This window comes from Haliaeetus albicilla, chromosome 20, assembly GCF_947461875.1.
Source record: "Haliaeetus albicilla chromosome 20, bHalAlb1.1, whole genome shotgun sequence".
In the NCBI taxonomy this organism is placed as follows: Eukaryota; Metazoa; Chordata; class Aves; order Accipitriformes; family Accipitridae; genus Haliaeetus; species Haliaeetus albicilla.
In genome coordinates, this window is record NC_091502.1 from 8,331,551 (window position 1) to 8,353,512 (window position 21,962).

The 21,962-nt window shown below is 45.8% G+C and overlaps 1 protein-coding gene across 1 annotated transcript; it reads right to left on the reverse strand.

Moving 5' to 3' along the window:
- Positions 1-1,813: 1,813 nt before the first annotated feature.
- IL17D (interleukin 17D) lies at positions 1,814-15,772 on the reverse strand. Its single transcript, XM_069808182.1, has 3 exons — positions 15,461-15,772; positions 15,007-15,305; positions 1,814-5,749 (listed from the first exon to the last, which is right to left on the reverse strand). Exons 1-3 carry the CDS (start codon positions 15,473-15,475, stop codon positions 5,434-5,436), a joined length of 630 nt encoding a protein of 209 aa, XP_069664283.1. The 5' UTR covers positions 15,476-15,772; the 3' UTR covers positions 1,814-5,433.
- Between the last annotated feature and the right edge of the window lie 6,190 nt (positions 15,773-21,962).

A 21,962-nucleotide genomic window follows, 5' to 3' on the forward strand; every position in this document is an offset into this window, starting at 1 on the left:
ATTCAGTTGAACCAAGAAATTCAGCTCACCAAGAAAATAACTGCTGCTTCTCACATGTAGGTCAGACGGCTTTGAAAAGAGGTACTGTGAAGATGCACGATTATGAAGATGAGGATACATGTAAATTTGTGTTCGATGCACTCAACAGAGCAGCTCGTTATCCACTGGCTTCCCTCTTAAAAGCCTGGTGAGCACAGGCAGCTGCCCAAGCAGAGCCTGACTAGGGGCATTCACAGCCTTCATCAATGACAGGAGGTAAACTATTTCTGTCATACTTGTTTCCAAGGAAGTACCTGTGTTTCTGAGAAGGCTACAAGTCACAAAAATTCGTAGTGAATTTGTACTTTATGCCATTGCAGTAACTTTAAGAAATATTTATGTGACAGCAAAATCTTTTTTTCTATAATAGGATTATGAAAAAAAACTTCAGCATCAAGTAGTGGTTAGCTTGCTTTATTATGGATGGGCTTTCTATTGGAACAAACTGTGGTGAAGTGTTACCACCATGCTGCTTTTCCAGTGGCATTCATGACTGCAGAGTCATATGTGCTACAGCCTCTTGGCTGCAGGAACAGGCACTGTGCAGCAGCAGGATATCTCCATGCCCTGCTGTCAATATGAATGTGACACCTGGCAGAGGAAACCTGGGGTCTTGTGCACAGGCTGATGGCTGTTGGGGGAGAGAATACACTGCAGCTGCCTGCACCTCACCCCAGATGACAAATGAAACTTCTAGAAATGCTGTTGCATGAAGTCCAAGGTACTGCTTCCATCAAGATCTAATCCACACTTCCCGTTAAAAATGGTGTTGCTCTCAGCTCGATGTTGCACAGTTAGCCTGTCTCTGTACCACACAAGTGCCTTCACCCCTCCGCCCATGCCTCTCCGTACCTGAGCAAGTGGGAAGTATCTCTGATGGTTGGTTTTGTCACTCTCCCTTGGTTCCCTGCACGGCGCAGCCCCAGTGCAGTGCAGTGAGCTGGGAAATGGGGTGGCTGGGTTCGGGCTGCAGAAGCCCCTTGTCAGCCGCTGTCAGGGCTGTGCTGCCGCTCTGGGTCTACTCGTGTTCTGCAGCCTCCTTAGGTGGGAGTACAGCAAAAACAAGTGGTAGCTCATGCCACTACTCAGCAAAACATGTCAAATTAACTTGATCTCCCTCATGTGCCCTAGTCCAGGTAGTTATGGCTGTTCCCTAATCCCAGTGAGATTAATGGGTGTTTATACTTTCTGAGCACATCTTAGCCTTTTTCCCTTGCTGCTTTCATGTTCATGCTCCCCCATGTGATTTCTTGTTTACTTGCAGCTCTAGACTTCTGCCTGTTCGGACACCTTCATGTAATGACTGGCTAGTAAACCAAAACTAGCATCTCAGGCTTTTCTCAACCTTCCTGAATGATACGAATTTTCCAACCTATCTTAAGTGATACTACAGAGAAGAAAATAATCTCTTTACCAAGGATATTGTTCTGTATTTTGTGGTTCCTAATGTATTCCAGGGACAACCTCATTGAAGGAAAAGATTTTCCTGGCACAACAAAAATCTTCGCAAATCAGCTGCAGCTGCCAGATAGTTTCAGCTTTGAATTGTTTGCATTTATTGGGCCTGGAGTTGGTTCAATGAGGCATTTCATGTCTGCCTTGTGTCAACAGTTTGTGAGCCTTGAAGCAACTCCAATGAACCCTTCCTCCCCCCATGCAAATTAAAGGCAAGGCTGCAGCAGCTGTAACCAGAGGGCTAGAAGCTGGAAAATGTCACACCACAGTTGAAGTGAAACTGATATAAATCCATGAAGTGATGATCTCTTTAAAAAAATTAAATTCCAAACAAACGCATTTAATAACCTTTTCCACATGAGTAATGCAGAGAGGGTTTATATATGGATGGATATTTTGAAGGTTAACAAATGTTTGTGTAGCTAATGGTTCTTGATGTTAAATATTAACAAACAGTTGTTCACTAACAATTATCGAACACTTGATCACGCTAAAACACAGACATAGCTTTTAAGAGACACCTAACTGGAAAGCTGGATCGGGAAGCAAATTGGCTCAGCTAAAAAGTCTGTCACAGAGGAGCGTGAGGATTAAAAAAGGAAAATGGGCTTCTGAGTAAGATAACATGAGGCTGTTTGTAACCATAGGAAGCTTTCTGCACTTGTGGCAGTATGACGAGAAGGAGGTCGCCAACATACATAATCTATTGATCCATTGAGGTTTTGCAGTTCTCTAGTACTTTCCTTTCAGTCATCCAATTCCTGAAGCTATATGTAAGCTAAAGCATCTGTTTTTCTGGATTGGCGAAACAGATTATGTTCCATTTACCTGATCTTAGGCTGCAACTCCTAGGAATTCCCAGAACATGCTCTAGTTACTTGAAAAACCTCAAAATGACTCTGTAATTTATGCCTGCAGGACAAGAGAGTTGCAACAAAAAGTGAGATTTTTTTTTTTTCTCCACATCATGCAAATAAATCCATGTGCTCTAGTAACTAATCTGTTGCAGACAAATTTGTATAACAAAAGTGTGTGGGCAGACAGATGAGTTCTGCTGGAGGGCAGTGTTTAGCCAGAGCTTTAACTGGTAGCCCTTCTGGGTATTTACTAAATGTTAAGGGCTGTGTAGTTTGGCATTTCTGTGTTGTTGTTTGGGTTTTTTTTTACTGCCTTTGTGCTGGTTTTGGCTGGGGTAGAGTTAATTTTCTTCATAGTAGCTAGTATGGGGCTATGTTTTGGATTTGTGCTGAAAACAGTGTTGATAACACAGGGATGTTTTTGTTCCTGCTGAGCAGTGCTTACACAGAGCCAAGGACTTTGCTGCTTCTCACCCCACCCCACCAGCAAGCAGGCTGGGGGGGCACAAGGAGCTGGGAGGGGACACAGCTGGGACAGCTGACCCCAGCTGACCCAAGGGATGTCCCACACCATATGACGTCATGTTCAGCATATAAAGGTAGGGGAAGAAGAAGGGGGGGGGGGGCACATTCGGAGTGATGGCATTTGTCTTTCCAAGTCACCATTACACACGATGGAGCCCTGCTTGCCGGGAGATGGCTCAACACCTGCCTGCCCACGGGAAGCAGTGAAGGAATTCTTTGTTTTGCTTTGCTTGCGTATGCAGCTTTTGCTTTACCTGTTAAACTGTCTTTATCTCAGCCCACGAGTTTTCTCTCTTTTACCCTTCTGATTCTCTCCCCTATCCCACTGTGAGGGAGGTGAGTGAGCGGCTGCATGGTGCTTAGTTGCTGGCTGGGGTTAAACCATGGCACCTTTTACTGTGAAGACTTTGCTTTCTACATTGTGGAGTCTGAAGGTCCAACTTCACCCTGTCTGAAGTGTGTGTGTGGAGAAAAACCCCACAATTTAATAGTGAAACTATAAGAAGTTAAGACTGCTGAAGCATCGTCTAATGCAGTGTTTCTCCAGTTTTGTAGGTCTGCTTCCCTTTTGAGCCCCTCTGATTACCATTTCCTTCTTCTCAGAGGGTGAGAAGTTCTTCCACATTAGGAGGAAGGAAAAGTGGATGTAATTGCTGCAAGTATTTACATTCTCCAGGGAACAGGTAACTACCTTTAATTGCTGGCAGCAGCTAGGCAATTAGCTGTTCTCTGAGTAGTATAAACACTTTATGGCCTTCTTTGAACTCCTTTGAGAACCCCCTTGAGATAGATGCATCACAATTTGAGGAAACACAGATCTAAAGACAAGTAGAATTGTGGAAAAGCTTCTGCACAAGAAACGCAGTTATAAACTTCATTCTGACATTGTGATGGGAATCTTTTATTGGTTTCTGGAGTTCTTAAAATTGTTTTAGGCTTTGTAAGAAACTGTACAGATTGCACTATAAAAATGCTGTTATACTAGACTGACTCATAAAAAGCACAGTCAATAATTATGCACCAAGACAAGGAGTTGTCCTATGATTTTCATTCTCTATTTAACTCGTTAATTCTGGTTAGCTCAGTCTTTCCATTCTTCATCCAATGACATTCCAAAGGAACGTGTGTTTGTATAGCCTAGGGACTTTCTCTGCTATGAGTTAAGCCCAATTTTGAGATTCTCGATGTAGCAAATACATTGCTGCATATGGTGGTTATTAATTTTTGTAATGATATTGCAGTCATGATCCTTCAACTGTAAAAGTTATTCTCTGCTGTGCAGAGATTTATCAACTTTGGTGATTGTGGCCCTCTGAGGAGTTATGTTTGTGCAAGGTATGCCTGGTTATTCCTGATTCTCATTCACTAGACTGAGTCAACCTTCAGTCTCTTGTTCTGGAAATGCAAGTTTTTGTGCATCTAGGGTTTCTGGTTAGGGCTTGCCATCAAGTTCCTGTAAGCTGCAAAGATGGAAGACTGCTCTTCTGCAGACTAGCATCTTTTGCAGGTGACCGGCTGTCTGTTACATGTAGTGTAGGGAAACTGAGTAACACTAATTGCATAAATCAGTCAGATTCAACAAGTTTTGATTGACTGAGACTCACCTCAATGACCTCTGTAGCATCTAGAAGTTAAGACCTAGCCTGTTTACTCATCTGCACTGTACCAGAGATGAAGCCTATCCTTCATACGTATTTTTTTTTTAATGAGGAATCTCCTCTTCTAACATGAAAAAGGTTCTGGCCTTTCAACTGTACAGAATACATTTTTGTCACAAGAAACAGTTAAGCAGTTAATGATGAATGAAATCTAATACAGAATTCTTGGGACCCAAACTGTGTTTCTTCTAATTGCTATTTTCCGTGTAATTAGACTTAGTCCACATCACAAAAGTCCATTACAGTTTTACAATATTCTAGCACGCTTTTCCACAAAACTCTTGTACCCTTAGCAATCTGGCAAGTTTAAAACCAGCAAACTCATAGAATATTGTTTCATGAATGATTCAAACTCAGCAAAGGTTTCCTTGCTGTAGTGTATAAATAGCCAAAGATATAACAGCCAAGAACACTGTTTGGAGTTGAGCTATGCAACATAAAGGAAGGCTCTCCCAGTCTGAGAAATTATCCTTTTAACTGCTGATTTGACACATGTATGGCAGCTATGTGATTTTTATATATAAGTATTTAAAAGTAGAGTATAAGAGATTCCTTAAAAGTATCTACAACCAGTAGGCTGCTATAGTAATAGCTAGCATGTCTTACAGTTGCATCATCTTATAAAATTTACTGTGAATAAGCAAGGATAAAATGTTCTGCTCTAAGGAAAAAAAAGCTACTTTGGAATTTGCAACAAATACTTACATGAACTAAAGAAGTTCTTAATATGAATTGTCATCTCTAATGATCTGAGTGATTGGACAAAACTTTCCATCTTATAATTGAAATAACTCTAAGTAGAAAAAGAGGGTAAGTCGGTGTGTTTGCTGCTGTTGTGCAGTTTCCTGAGGTGGTGAGATGATGATGTGAAGCCAGTAACACGACTGTTTATATATTCTTCATTCTGATGACGGCTTGTTCTGGCTTACCAGCAACTTCATTTCTTGTTTATCTATGCTGGAATTTACACTTTCGGCCTCTTTTTCTTGTTCAGGTACACAAGTGCACCCCACTGGGATAGTGACATAATCTTCTGTGTAGACGTAACGGCCCCCAGCACATGACGACGTGCGCCGGAGGATGACTGTTGGCATGTACACAGGGGTGCTGCGGAAGTGAAAATTCTCCTCGCCAAAGATCCCCATGAGGCAGCCTTTGCACAGACAGTATGCTTCAGGAATGTATTTAGGATACCTTGTGGGATCATACGAAATTCTATAGGGAAGCAAATGATAAAGATTCATTAGTATCTCTAAACCCACATATATTCATCTGGAAAATATTATTATAATGTTATTTGACTGTAAACATTTATACAATGTTTATTTTTTCTTTGCCAGGAAAAATAGCTGAAGCTGTTGCTGTCTGGCTTCCTATTTGTGAAGTGTAAAGAAAAAACATGAACAACTTACAGAACCGATCAGGTCCTACAGTGCACACTGAAGTATGAAGTGACTCGCTTTCCAAAATGTGAGATACAGGAGCTTAAGCCCAATAAATTTTGCATTTTGGACTGAACCCGTAAATAGAGCATTGGAAAGGACATAGGCATTTCCAAACTTTTGATCTGCCTCGAGTCCTTAAAAAATTGGTACAAATCCTTGTTATCATTATTATTGTTGAAGCTATGACGTGATGTTTTAAAATTTTATAATTAAAATAGATTTAAATTGTACTATTATTTCTGCAATAGTTTTTGCTCCCTGCTATACTTGAGGTTATAAAGGTGCCTTCCTCTTGAAAGCAGAAGTCTGTATTTCTTTCTCTAATTCACCTCCACTGTCTCTTCCTCTAACCAGAGAAGAGTAACAGTCACATGCTCACACTGAGATAAACTGCAAAGTTAATGTTTTTTCTGCCCTTTCCTCCTACGTTTGGCAGTAAAGCCTTGTCCCAAAGCTTCAAAAGTATAGCCTCAAATTTTTTGTTGCCTTACAGTCTGTTGTTTGACCCTTTCTTTTTGTTTATTAATGCCCCGTCTCTAGAAATTCCTGATTAGCAGGAGCTGGAAAGCTTGTAACCTAAGTACAGCTTGGACCAACAAAGTCCAAGTTCCAACATTCCTCTCTGGATGTTGTTGGGCGCAGAAGCGAAGATGTGATACTGTGGTCTCAAGACATACAGATCCTGGCTGACCTACAGCAATTGCTTTTAGTGAAGAGAGTAAAAGCTGATAAAGTCTGCTTGTTTTTTGAAATAAAAGAAAAAAAAAGTACACAGCGGAGTACACGTACTGGAGTGTGTAGCCACACTGCTTATTGTGGTGGTGATGTATTTGTTCCTTTGTTCTTTACCCACTTTTCCTGCTTATACTAGAAGTAATTGCTGGGCATGGCTGTAACTTGTACATTATGACAACTGTGTGTCATTATTCTAGAAAAGATGTCTGCACCTCCAGAAAAAGAGGATTTTTTTAATATGTTTAACTCCCATGCCAGCTGTCCTCTCTGTACCTTTAAACTTCCTCCAGATGACCTTCTGCTCTCACACTGTTACAAAACTAGCCCTGCTTCAGCACTGCTTGCACTGTCCAGCTGGAGAGGGATGACTGCTCTCTTTGGCTGGGTAAGCATTCAGCCCAGAAGCACCACCAGCCGCCTCTCGGTGCTCCTCCTCCAGAGCCCGTCCCCCCTTTGCGAGGATGCCAACCCCGAGTACGTTATCAGAAGCCCTTATCCACCTGCCAGGTAACAGAAAACCCTTTTCTGCCCTTTCCTCTGCTCCTACTTTCACACAGTAGACAGTTAGACCTACACATGGTGCACAGCAGAAGTACCCTACAGGCTGTTACTGGCATGCAGAGAGCATGAAGACACATTGGGAGGTCACCTAGTCCAAATTCCTCCATGAAGCAAGCTCAGATGTACTTCCCCATCTTTGTCCAGCCTGTTCTTAAAAACCTCCAGAGGAGATCCCCAGCCTGCCCAGAGGCTCTGGTGCAGTATTTCACCGGCTCTTTACTCGGTAAGTTCTCCTAACAGTGAAGTGGAGCATTTTTTTCCTGCAAACTAAATCAACCATTTCCCATGTTTGGATGGGAAGTTTCAGCAGCTGAGGCTAAAAACCTGAGTAATAGTCAAAGATTTGCTAGCAGAGAGAATGTTCAAGCCTGTAATGTTTACTGTGAAGTGCTGCAAAACCAGTAAAAATCCTGGGCACTGGGTTTTAAGCCATCCTCTACTTGGGATCAGGATAGGATCACCACGCAGTAGATGAAGTGGGGCAACTACATAAGAAAAATGAATAAATGAAATACCTGTCATCAATATAATTATTTATGGCATGATACAAACTACTAAGCATACAATGCCCCCCTCCCCACAGTAGTTTCAAAATAACCGATTTTAAAAACTGCAGTAGACTTAAGAGTGATTCCTAACTTGTGTTTCCCAGGGTTTGTACCACTTCCTTGGGTATCAAAGTGTTAGCCTTTTATCTTTTCAGGTGGTCTCTGAGATGAGGTTTCAGCTGCAGAAGAGGCAGCATTAAGTCTGCCTCGTGCTTTGATTGCGCAGTCACTTCTAGTCAACAAAATCTGCACTTGCCAAAACAGGCTGCCTGGCTCTCCCTCTCACCTCCGCCCCTGGGTTAATGCTGATGTTCTTCTGGTCACAGGATTGATCAGGGAATTCATCCAACTGAACAGTAACTTCATCAAAAGCTGGATTTTGGTCCTTCAGCTGTCTTGCCACATATACACAGAGCCCTACACAAACAAGCCCGTGTGAACAAGCAGCTGTAGATGGGGGCAGAAGGGAGCTGCCCTTTTCAGAAGTATCACCAGTTTATCAGGTTAAAACAAATCTGGAATCACAGCTTTAGCTAAACACAAACTTGGTTATCCTGTCATCAAAGAAAAGAGTGGGGGTTTTTTTGTTTTTTTTTTTTGCAATGACCATATAATCTGGATTCTTTGTCTTTGTTAGGAATTTGTTTTCCTCACAGAAAAATCTGACCAGTTCTCTCATAGCCAGACATCTGTGATGTTGCAGATACTTTTTTGCAAAGCTTCTCTGTCCCATTTATACTTGCTTACTTTCCCCAGGAAATACCTTCATGTTACAGGATCTCACACCAATGTGAAATAAAATGTCTGGTAGCTAGCAGAAGGGAAGAAAGTGAAACACAGGCTCTTCTACCATGATACATTCCCATTTCAAACTCAAGTGTGAATAATTTCAGTGGTGGATTGTTAAACACACTGTATGTCAAGTCACTGGTATTTCCTCGACTGGATTATCTCTAGCACCTGGTTTATGATGTTACTGGAAAGCATGAACATGCTTCTGGATGCAAACATAAGAGTTTTCTCTAATAACAAGAGAACACTGTCACTGTAATCATGGTCTACAACAAACTTCCCCCTCCAAATTCCCACATGGCAAAAGTCAGGTATAAATTAGGTTTTTTTGGAAAGATGGTGTGGTGTGGTTTTCTACTTTCCATAGAAAAATCTCTTATACTGCTAAGTTTGATGTAGATACCTCTACTCCATCATGTGAGGATTGGAAGGAATCAGAGAGGATCCAAACCCAATGATGGCTCCAAAATATAGACGTGGTTTTGCATCCAGACCAGAAGGCTCTAAGTAATGCCTCCTGAAATTAAACGCTGAACTCAAATGTCACTAAACTTTGGAGCCACATCCAAAGTTCTGCATCTTCAGCTCAAACCTGTTAAGAAAGGCCATATTACTAAAGCCTCATTTTTATCTTTCTAGGCAACCCAGACTGATTTGGGTCTGAACTACTAACAAACACCAGTAATCTAGCCTGCAGTTGTGTGACCTGCTTCCTCTGTTTGCATGTATTGAACATAAACACTCTGTGCATATAAAGACCACAGCCTCAGCTGCTGTAATCTGATGCATGTCCATTACTCCAAGCACTACAAGTCATGTTTTTATGTCTTCTCCTAGAACAGGGAAAACATGTTTGATCAGGTTAATTAACCAGATAAAATGCATGCTCCAAGTTCCTACTGACTCTTTCCTATACGTAGTGAAAGATGCACCCAACTGGGGTGGACGCAACAGAAGCAGCTGGGAAGAGCGGTGGAGGACCAGAGAAGTGCAACTTTCCACTGGTACCCAAGTGTCCCCTGCATCCTTGTGTCATTTGCTGTGCCCACTGCTGCAAACTAGACAGCCCAGCCGTTTTGGTGAGGGTTGCCCTTGTCCTGTGAACTCAGGTTACTAGTATGTACGGCTAACTCTGCCTAGCCAGCACTCCCGATTTACAGATGACAGGAGCAGTGAGCTATGCCGGGCTGCTGTGTTTCAATCTGCTGGAACAAGAAGCAGGTTTGTACTGAACTGGAACTGCTAATGAAGTGTGACTAGTTCGAGGCTGCTTTTCCTTAGGACCCTACGAGCGCTTTGAGAGCTCCCAGTGAAAAACAAACTTCCTGCCGTTTATGTACTAAGCCTGGAAACTCAAGAGAAAAGTTTCTGTCAGAAGTAAAACTCTTGCAAAGACTTAATCTGTTTTGTCCTGTACTGCTACTTGCATATGTAGTATTTTTAATAATATTACCACTTCATAGCTTCCAAGCTTCTAAATCCAATGGGTCAGATGCTGTGCTGGGGCAGGCAGATACAGCTGACTCTTCACAAAATCACTGTTAGCACTAGGCTAACAGCTGGATGTTATCAGAAGTCTAATAAGCAGATCATCATCCCTTTACTTCACACTCTGAAATACTTACAGGATTAAGAGTTAACAACTTTTTTTCCCCTCTTGGCAAGACATTTATTTCTCTATAGCAGGTGTTCTTTTGTTCACATTACACTTCGTTTGTTTTATACACAGGTAATAAGTAGAGTGCTTAAATAAAATAGCCTAGTGCTAACTGATTTTCTGAAGAGTTGTAGGAACGTGTACTCAAATAAAAAGGACAGCAGTTCTGCGTCCCCTTGTATTCTTTCCCTCGGCTGTGTCTTTGGGATATGCACACTGTGCCACATGATAATGCTAAATCCTGGAAAATGTCTTGGATAAGGTTCTTGAAAATCATTGGAGTATTATTTAAAGGAAAGCCCTCTTGTATGACATTTTTCAAAAGCACTGTGGACAAGCTTGGCTTTTATCAGTAAAAAAAGAATTGTCTTACTTTTATTAAGATTTTTATGTAGATGAGCACTAAAGCAAGGATGCTCAAAAACTGAAACTGGTTTTTGAAAAGCAGAAAAAAAGCTGGGCAACATTTGAGAGAGGGAGGGACTAGCTAACATGGGATTTCATGATCAGATCAATGCTGACAATAAAAATTAAATCTCTGTAAATTAACCCTTAGTAAATGCAGGATTAGGCCCCAGAGACAGACAAAGAAGCCACGAGATCTGGAAATTCAGAAATGGGAATGACTTCTTGAATACACATAAAGAATTTTTGCTGCATTCATGCAGAAGTATGTTTGCAGAAGACTCTGAATGTACTCCTACAAACTAGCTGTGAATGTTATTATAACCTTAAGACAACAGAGAATAAAAATAGAGCTGATGTATACAGCTGATTAATGAATGGCGCCTGTGCTCTGCAGCACCATGAATGGAATCACAAATCAACACTACCTGTAAACGCACCATTGACTTCAGCGGGATCAGATTTTTTTCAACCATTACTCTAAGCTTTATGATCAGACCTTGCAAACGTTTAGGCATGCATTTAAAATTAATCCTTTTTATAGTGGCTCTTGTCCATGAGCAACCTGTGTGTGCATCTCTGGAGCTGAGCTTGCATTGGCAAAGATTCACCATGATTATGGCTTCTGTAAATTTTAACAAGCAGCACCCATCTTGTGCTGTCGGCAGGGTTCTGTAGGCAGTAAGACAACCCGTATCACTAATTCTTGTGAAGCAACTGTGAACCATAGTAGTAGCCAAGGTCCACGGCCCTTGCCGGTACCTCCTCATACAAGCAGGCTTTCTGGATTTCATTGACTGTCCATGTAATACTGCTAAAAAGGACAAGTGGCTCCTGGATAGATGTCACAAACTGGCACACAGTTAGCATGATGATTTCATGGCAGAGCTTCTGCCACTGGCTCTGTTTTTTAAAAAACCTGGGTAATTCTTAGACCAACTTCCTGAAGTGCTGAGCAAATCCTGTATGCTCAAGATTTCACTCCACTCAACTGACTTCAGGGAACTCTGCTGTCTCTTTATAGCTCTGCAGTGTAAAGAGCAATTCGTGTGATTAAACTTTGTGCCCTGAATTATATACTGATCTCCTGTGGCCATCAGGATGGAATTTCAGTATCAGGCAGATGAACCAATATGTTTCCCCTAACTTTTGCCTCAAATACCACCTATTGGTTGCTGCCAGCAGCAGGATCGTGGACCAGATGGATCTGTGGTGCAATCCATGTGCAACTCCTGTATCTCTGGGTTGTAGCAAGCCAAAAATGATGTAAGTCTTGATTTTTGTATAACCTAATTAAAGACCAAGTAATAGAAAATAAAGAGTAAGCACAGAACAAAGACAAGGAAAGAAGCCACACAAGGATTAGCTGAACTTTGAGTCAATCAATCAAAACTAATTCTTCCACACTTAAATAGAACGATAAACTTGGATCTATGCAATGCAGTAGGCTGAGTGTTATACACGGATCTCTAAGTAATATATTTGATTCTTTCTCACAAATGCAGATATGAAAAAATTTCAGTTGACTTGAACTGAACGGTCATGTGAGCAGAAAAATTACAAGAAGCAGTGTTAAACAGCTGGGAACAGGTGCCTAGGGAGATATGCAGGGGAAGATAAGTAGAGCCAGACTTAATATCTTTATTATTAATGACCTGGAATAGGGAGTATAAACAGCATGTTAATGAAATCTGCAGATGGTAACAATGGGAACTGCTGCAACACCAGGGAAGACAGAGAAACAGCATGAGATATCTCAGATGTTAAAATGCAGGTCAGAAAGAAAGACTCTTTATGCGCAGAGCAGAAATCAATTGCACTGTAACTCTTTAGGGGCAGAAAAGAAGTCGGAGAGCAGGACGCCTGTGAGACACGCTGAAATGGGACAAGTATCTTGATGCAAGTTTCAAATAGTCAAATTTATGCTTTGAGGAGTGTCCTATCAGGGTGTACAAGAGGGGTCTGCCTCCAGTGAATTAGTTTCTGAGCATTCACTACTAGAACAGCTCTGGTGATTGAGGCAGCAGTTCAGGAGATAGCAATGAATGAGTGAAGGGGAGCGATTTATGAGGAAAGATTAAAATAATTATATGTAAGTAGGCTTGTCAAGAAAGTTCCGTATTACAGAAGAGAGCTGCATGCAGTTTTTCAGACTAACACCCCAGCCATGGAGAAGAAATTGTTAGGATTGTATAAGTGAAATTGGTTAACTATTGGCAAGATGTAATGTGCCATTACTTTCTGCAATCTTTATTGAAGAGTTGCATGTCCTTTTTAAAGATACACAATAGCTCTAATGGGATTTGGGAGCTTGCTTCCAGGGTAACTGGGTGAACAGCACAGATCAGACCAGACCTTCATAATGCTTTTATCTGGCTTCAAAATCTATGAAATAGCAGATTGTAATAGCAAATGCACATTACTGTTCATAATGAGCAATTTTATATTTTACACTTTCATTACATGTCTTGCAATGTCAGTTGCTGCCTCATTGCACACTAATGATATAGTAAAAATGCAACTGAGAAAAAAAAGCTGTAAATGAGATTGTTAACTAGACAGTGTACTCAGGCCTCTTCACCCTAGAGAAATAATTTTTCCCCCAAATAGAATTTTAGATTTTGCCTTTAATGGTGTAATACTTTTTTTTTCACTCTCTTTTAAAATTTCTAGCTTGGAGATGTCATCAAGTTACTTCTATGTGAATGGTTAGTGGTCTGTTTGAAAACATTTTGATGAAAAGCACAGCGGATTTACGGTTTCTTAATAAACTTTTTGTAAGCCAGGCCCCAAATAGCAGCTGGTTCTCTGTTAAGTAAGCCTGTACAGAGCTCCAGCCGAAAATAAATACCTGCCCAACGAGATGTGAGCATGGAATGCACTGTTTTCAGACCAGAAGAACAATTTTCTGATCCCACTAGTATTTGGCAAAACCAACGTAAAAGATACCTGAGCCTAATGGTAGGTGTTCCATTCATCATACTTGCTTTTTGCACGCTTAGGTAGCTTAAAAAATCCTCAGTCTGCTTACAGAAAATGTATTACTAAAAATACTATTTCTAAAAATACTTCGTTTATGAAAGGCTTATTGAGCAAATAAACCATTTTTCTCTCAGTAGGATTACTTCTTAAACTAAAAGTGGGCCAAAACCATGCCACAAAATAAATGTTTATTGGAGATCACTAACAAGGAGATATTTAAGTTTGCTGAATACACAGTAACTGCATCAAGGTATATACAAAGGATAACGTACAGAAAGTAGCAAGAAAGTCCGTTCCTTTTAAGTTTGTGCATGTTTTAGCCTCCTGTTCTCTACACTGTCTTTACAGAAAGCTGAAAACAGAGAGCCCGATTCCATCAAGTCTAATTCAGACAAAATTACCAGAAGCCTTGATAGTGAGAATGTGATCACACGCTGGGGTTAGTGTTCTAGATCAGTGGTTTCCAAGCTCTTCCAGAGCTCTCTGCAGAAGTGCAGACCCCTGTTTTGGGTATTAACCAGCCTAACAACAGATTATTTTTATGCCCCCTTAAAAATAGCCTCGCAGCCCCTGTTCCACCTCAGCAGAGGGAGGGGGTTTGCAAAGCGTGGCTTGAAAACACCGATGCAGAAAGTTGCAGTACTCGTTCCTTGCCTATGCTCCTACAGCAAAGTGGACAGCAAGCCCTTGGGAGTGTTTGTGGCGGGGTAAGCGAAGGTACGGCTCTGCCAGTACGTTACAAGAACGCAACGCTGTACTCCCATGTATTTCGGAGACCAGCACCGTGTCTGGGGTCACACCTCAGGCAAAGCGTCTGAGCCCCTTGGGGGCTGCCACAGAGTCAGGAGGGGCCTTCGCGGTGACGGTCCTTTGCCGAGGGTCCTCGGAGTGAACTTCGCCCGTGACAACCTGCCGAAGCGACTTTCTGAGGGGTGGCCTGCGCTCCCGGGTGCGCGGGAGCTCCATCTCACAGCTTGCTCCACCTCATCCGCTTTTCCCTTCTCTTTCTGCCCGTTAGGCATTATTCCTCACACAAGCCGTTTTTACACATTCACCTCACATCTGCCTATTTAGACGCCGGCTTCAACGCCTTTCCGCCGGGCTGCTGCTCGCTGCAGCCCTCACCCCTCAGGGCCGCCGCCTCCCGGAGCAGCCCCAGGGCACTGCGCGGGGAAAGGCGGCCAAACCCCCGGGCAGGCGTGGCACGGAGGGGGGTCCCACACAGGGCGACCGGCTCTCTTCAGCCCGCCGGGACCCTGCCACCGCTTCGCCCCCTGAGGCGGCTGGAACACCCCCCCTACCCCTTCCCCCCCCCCCCACACACACCCGCCGGTGCCCCGCAGTCACCTGTAGGCCCACGGCGAGGCGCTGCGCAGGTTGACGGGGAGCCGGAACCGCTTGTCGGCGGCCGGCCGCCCCCCGGCCGGGCAACTGGCGTTGTGCTGTCGGCCCGGCGGCTCGGGCTGCAGGGTGTGGTGGAAGGCGCTGAGCATGCCCGCCGCCAGCCGCCCGTAGAGCTGCTCCAGCAACTCCTCGGGCCGTTCGCCGCAGGTCCGGGTCCGCGCCGGTCGCTTGGGCGCCTTGACGGCCTCCGGGCGGAGCGGGAGCAGCGCCGCGCACAGCAGCGCCGCCAGCGCCGCCCGCACCTGCAACGACGCCGCCGTCAGCGGGGCTGGGACCCCGCCGCGCCCCGGAGCCACCCCCCAACCCCCGGCCCGGGTGTCGGGGCGCTCCCCACACACACACACACACACACGCACCCCCGCCCCGGGCCGCCGTGCCCCGGCCCGCAGCCCCTTACCCTGCCTCGCTGCATGGCGGTCGGGCTGCTGGAGGAAGCCGAGGAGAGCGGCGGGCCGCGGAGCCGCGCCGTGCCACTGGCTCTCTCGGCGGAGGAGCTGTTGGAAAAGTGCCCCGCTCCTCACTGCATCTCCCCTGGCCTCGCATGCCAGGAACATTTTAGGCGCTCACGGAGGAGGCGAGCGCTCAGCGCCGGGAGCCGGCCGGTGCCGCTCTCGGCACCGGCCCCGCCGTCCTGCCGCGCTGCCCTCGGCCACCGGGGAGAGCCCCGCGGGCACGGACGGGCTCGCTCCGCCACCAGCCGCTGTCCTGCCCCGGGGCCCGGCCGCCGCAGCCACCCGCCCGGCTCTCCCTGCAGGCCTGGGGGGTGTGCGAGGTGGGGGGGGACCCTGGCGGGCCGCGGGTGCGCCCCGAGCCCTCCTCTGCTCTGTCAGGGGCCGAGCGGTCCCTTCCGCGACATCCGTGTCACGGAGGTGAGCCGGGCTCTCCTCGGGCCCGCTGGGCCCCCGAGCCTCGAGCAGGACCCACCGGGCCAGGGCACGAGGGTGAGAGAGGGCCAGGATGGGTTTGCCCAAGTGTCAAGGCTGACGGAGGAAAAACGTGGGGATTTACAGCTGAAAACAGCACAACTCTGGCTATGTGACTGCAGCTGGGGAGGGGACGGCTGCAGACCGGACTCCTTCAGCCACTTTGGAGCAATCGGCACCGTCCCTTGTAGGGGTTTGGGACGTGCCCAGCTCCAGGTAGCACCTCTGGTTGCAGCACCTGCTGCATCGTTTCTCCAGCAGACACTGGGGTGGTTGAAGTCCCGCATGAAGGCTGGGGCTGGCGAACATGAGGCCGCTTCAAGCTGCCTGTAGAAGTCATAGAATCATGCAATCGTTTAGGTTGGAAAAGACCTTCAAGATCATCGAGTCCAACCATCATCCATGCCCACTAAACCATGTTCTGGAGTACCTTTGGAGTACCTTTGTTCTGGAGTACCTCTGTCTACATGCTTTTTGAGTACCTCCAGGCATGGTGACTCCACCACTTCCCTGGGCAGCCCATTCCAATGTTTGACAACCCTCTCAGTAAAGAAATTTTTCCTAATATCCAACATAAACCTCCCCTGGTGCAACTTGAGGCCATTTCCTCTTGTCCTATCTCCAGCCACCTGACAGAAGAGACCAGCACCCACCTCACTACAACCCCCCTTCAGGTAGTTGTAGAGAGCGATAAGGTCTCCCCTCAGCCTCCTTTTCTCCAGACTAAACAGCCCCAGTTCCCTCAGCCGCTCCTCATAAGACTTGTGCTCCAGACCCCTCACCAACTCGGTTGCCCTTCTCTGGACACACTTCAGCAACTCAACGTCTTTCTTGTAGTGAGGGACCCAAGACTGAACACAGTACTCGAGGTGTGGCCTCACCAGTGCCCAGTACAGGGGGACAATCACCTCCCTGCTCCTGCCGGCCACACTATTTCTGATACAGGCCAGGATGCTGTTGGCCTTCTTGGCCACCTGGGCACACTGCTGGCTCATATTCAGGCAGCTGTTGACCAGCACCCCCAGGTCCTTTTCCGCCGGGCAGCTTTCCAGCCACTCTTCCCCAAGCCTGGAGCGCTGCATGGGGTTGCTGTGACCCAAGTGCAGGACCCAGCACTTGGCCTTTTTGAACCTCATACAGTTGGCCTTGGCCCATGGATCCAGCCTGTCCAGATCCCTCTGTAGAGCCTTCCTACCCTCAAGGAGATCGACCCTGCCTCCCAACTTGGTGTTGTCTGCAAACTTGCTGAGGGTGCACTCAATCCCCTCATCCAAATCATCGATAAAGATATTAAACAGAACAGGGCCCAACACTGAGCCCTGAGGAACACCACTTGTGACCTGCCGCCAACTGGATTTCACCCCATTCACCACAACCCTCTGGGCTCGTCCATCCAGCCAGTTTTTTACCCAGCAAAGAGTACACTTGTCCAAGCCGGGAGACGCCAGTTTCTCAAGGAGTATGCCATGAGAGACAGTGTCAAAGGCCTTGCTGAAGTCAAGGTAGATAACATCTACAGCTTTTCCCTCATCGACTAGGCCAGTCACCTGGTCATAGAAGGAGATCAGGTTGGTCAAGCAGGACCTGCCTTTCGTACACCCACACTGACCGGGCCTGATCCCCTGCTTGTCCTGGACTTGCCACGTGAGTGGTCTCAAGACAAACTGTTCCATAATCTTCCCCGGTACCGAGGTCAGGCTGACAGGCTCGTAGTTCCCCAGATCCTCCCTCCAATCTTTCTTGTAAATGGGCGTCACGTTGGCAAGCTTCCAGTCCTCTGGGACCTCCCCCGTTGACCAGGATCGCTGATAGATGATGGAGAGTGGCTTGGCAAGCACCTCCGCCAGTTCCCTCAGTACTCTTGGATGGATCCCATCTGGTCCCATAGATTTGTGAGTGTCCAGATGGCGTAGTAGGTCACTAACTATTTCCTCCTGGATTAAGGGGGGGTATATTCTGCTCTTCGTCCTCACCTTCCAGCTCAGGAGGCAGAGTACTCTGAGGATAACTGGTCTCCCTATTAAAGATTGAGGGAAAGAAGGCATTAAGTACCTCAGCCTTTTCCTCATCTCTGGTGGCAACGTTCCCTTCTGTATCTATTAAAGGACAGATATTCTCCTTGGGATTCTTTTTACTGTTAACATATTTGTAAAAACATTTTTTGTTGTTCCTTACAACAGTGGCCAGATTTAGTTCTAGCTGAGCTTTTGCCTTTCTAATTTCCTCTCTGTATGACCTAATAAGATCCCTGTACTCCTCCCAAGTTGCTTGCCCTTTCTTCCAGAGATGATAAACTCTCCTTTTTTTCTTGACTTCTAGCAAAAGCTCCCTGTTCAGCCAGGCTGGTTGTTTTCCTCGGCGGTTCGACTTGCGGCACATGGGAATAGCCTGGTCCTGAGCCATTAAGATTTCATCCACCTGTCGTTCTTCCTGCTGAGGTGGCCTACAGCAGACACCCGCTATGATGTCACTCCCTGCTGACTAAAAAGAAAGCCTACTTCAAAAGGTGAGAAGCTTGCAATGTTTCTATCTAAATGAGTCTGAGGTGAGTCCCACCTCTAATGACTTCTCCATCCATTCTGTGCTGTTTTACTGGTACTTTTAATGGACACGTAATGCAATACATTCAGGGTCTCTGGCACAACCCACAAAAATAAGCATCTGTATAGTACCCTGCATCATAAAAGATGTGGGCCACTGAAATGGTTTGCACTAAAAACAGCCTTTAGAATTCATCACTTGAATCAAGTATTTGATGTGCTGTGATTAAGCCCTGCACGTCTATTGAGGCATTTAGTACAAGGATAGTTAAATATTAAAATACTAATCAGGACTAAGGGAAAACAGGTTCGTAAGTCATACAAGGACTGTGAAACCCCCACTTGGTACCACAGAAATACAAGATACCAGCTTCACAGACCAGGCTGGAATTGAAACAGAATGACCTGGCGTTCATAATATGATGAAGTGACTTCATGTCATGGTTTCTGAGAAGTCATTGAGTTGAGTCTAACTGATTTTTAGTGGTTTTGGTACCTTACACATCACAGGTCATGAGCAGTATCTTAACCTTGAACTGTATGGGATTTGAATCCAGTTTTGACTCTGAGGAAGGACTTTGTTTCAAACTGAATTCAAAACTCTCTTTTGCAGTCGTATCCTCAGGCGACAGACAGGGGCAAGGCAGCTGCCCATTTAGCCCAGTCCAGTCTAACCCCCTGAGTCTAACCCTGCACCTGGCCTTGTGTTACTTCAACACCTCCAAATGACATGTGTGGCAACATGACTAATATTTATCATGACAGATCTTTTTATATTACTCTTCCTATGATAAGCCAGTATCTTTTCTCAATGCTTTCTGAGTAATGTGAGGATATCACACTTGGCTTTGCAAAACATGCCTTTTATGCACTTCCTTTATACACATTGACACTTCTGGGAGAGGTCTGCCTCAAAAAATCAGAGCAGAAGGAGCGGAAACAATGGCACAGACATTAAACTGCCAATGAGTTTAAGGCTTTGAGTCTCATCTAGACAATATTCTAATTCTGTACATTAGTTGCATTGTATTGTCTGATTAGCAATCATCTCATTGATAATAATAATAATAATAATAATAATAATAGAAGGGCAGCAAATGAGACCCCATTACATAGGAATTGAAAGAGCGCTATGCCGGCTCTCATGGCATAGTCTACCCCAGAGACACCTGAATCATAAAAAAATTCACTTGTATACTATACACTTAGGTTCTTCCATGACTTTGAGAAGTTACCAAGATATTACTAAGGTATCAGTATCATTGTCATTGACTTTGATTTATAATTTTTCTTAGAATTTGAGGGGGTTTAAGGTACCCATATAATGAAATATTGGGAAAAAATATTTAGTAATAAAAAGTCTGTCCTGGATTTGATGCAATGTATGATAATATTTCAATCAATAAATTCAGAATAGCAGCCATGTGCACCTTCATGTGAATCTATAGGGAATTCCACGGCTCGTGGCTGTTCTCTAAGAGGAAAGGCAGTGAGATGTTTTCCTTCAATGGCCTCAGGTGAAAATTCGCAGTGACAGAGCAGAGAACATCCCACCCGTGCCCTTGACAACAGCTGACCTGGTGATGAGGTCCGTATGGAGCCCACCGACTGGGTCCTGCCTCATCCTGCTGGTCAAAGGACATTTCTCTTTGCTCTTCGTAATGGCCCAAGCCACCCTTTTGTAAAATGACCCGCTCGTTTTCCTATGCTGTGACTGGCTCACGGCCATTTCTTGACACCAGCTACCCCTTCCTGTCATCCCTAGAGGGGCCTCGGAGCAGGACGTCCCCTCCCACAACAGGCACAGGAGCCACCATGTTGTTTCAGATGCCATTTTATGGCAGGTAGTCGCCATTTCTGACAGTCTCATGGCCCACATGTTTTCATCCTGGCCTGTGGCTGGCTGGCAGGACCAGCCACCCCTTACAGCTTTCCCGGAAGTACGTGACAACAGGAAGCCCTTGCCCACTGCATACATGGAGATTGCCGTCATTAGTGATGTCATACCCCATGTGTTTCATACTCTTTCCAACTGTGACTGGACAGTTGTCATGTTTTGAAACCATCATACTCACATCATCTCAGAGCACCCTCTGACTGGCTCCCCACTTCCTTTATGTCAGGAAGCATTCCTGTATAATATACAGATTTATAGAGAGAGATTTCTGTACATATATGGGGACAAGTTTCCTCAAAAAGCCCACACAAATGGGAACCAGCCAATGGGTTCATGAATCAGAAAACTTTACTCTGAGAGAAGTTTCACGCAGAGAGGGTGGGTGGTGCAGAGCTCCCCTCGTCCATGACTGAGGGGAGCTTCCAGCTCCTTGTGAGACTGTGCTGCAGTATGGACTGCGGCTGTAAAAGGCAGGGTAGTAGCAACAACTGGAGCAGCCACCCTCCATCACCATGGGCAACCCTTGCCTGGGACTCTACCAGCCTTAGGCCAAGGCTGCGAGTCCCGCATCTCCCAGGCAGCCGGGAAACACCCATCCCGGGCTGGCTGTGTCACCAGCCCCATGGTGACACGGGCCACTGCCAGCCTGCTGCCCACCATGAGGTGGCCACTGCATCCTTGGGGTTGGCATCAGGAGTTGGTGTCATTTTTGATTCCTTATCTTTATATCGGTGTCCTTGTAGAAAGTAACAAAACTCTCTGGCTGAGCGGCTGAGGACAGGAGTGCACCATGGCCTGGTCGTGTCCTTGGATGAGCCTCCACTTCTGAAAGACTAAGGAGGAACAGCCACCATCTGTCATGCCACAGGCAACCCCTGCCTCCCTGCCTGAGCCCAGCTCTTGGAAGGGCAGCAGCCCTCCCTTCCCTGCCCTCACCTCAGCCCTCACTCCCCTGTCTGCCCCTAGTCTGGGCTGGCTCACCACGCAGCCCTTTTTATACCTGTTTTGGGTGGCCGTGTCACCAACCCCCGTGAGATGGCCACCACCAATGTTCTGCTTGCTGTCACATGGCCATCATCACATCACCGGGGGGGTGCCAGGGCTGATGGAAGGCCCAGTCCTCAGCTGGCTGGCCAAAAAGGGCTGTTGCTCTTCTGCCTTGCTCACAGTGGGATGGACAAACCCCAAAACTCAGGCCCATGGGGAGAATGGCCAACACGGAGAGCCCGCTGTCACTCCCGTCTGTGTGGGGACAGCCTCTTGCCCAGGGCTGTGGTCACCTCGCAGCCCCTCACCACCCCGTCCCGTCGCACCCCACCTTGTCTTGGCCGCCTCCTTGCTGTCAGGACCAGATGGAGAGAGGTGGAGCTTGGCATGAGGGTGCAGACAAATGAAGGTGGTGTCTGAACAGTGGGGAGCAATTCAGGTGTTTAACATACTTATCTAGCATCTCTTTGGCGGTATTAAAGCCTAATGTTCTGTGAGCATGCAGGAAACTGGCAGACAGGACGCTGGGGCTGGGATCAGCCACATGGAAAC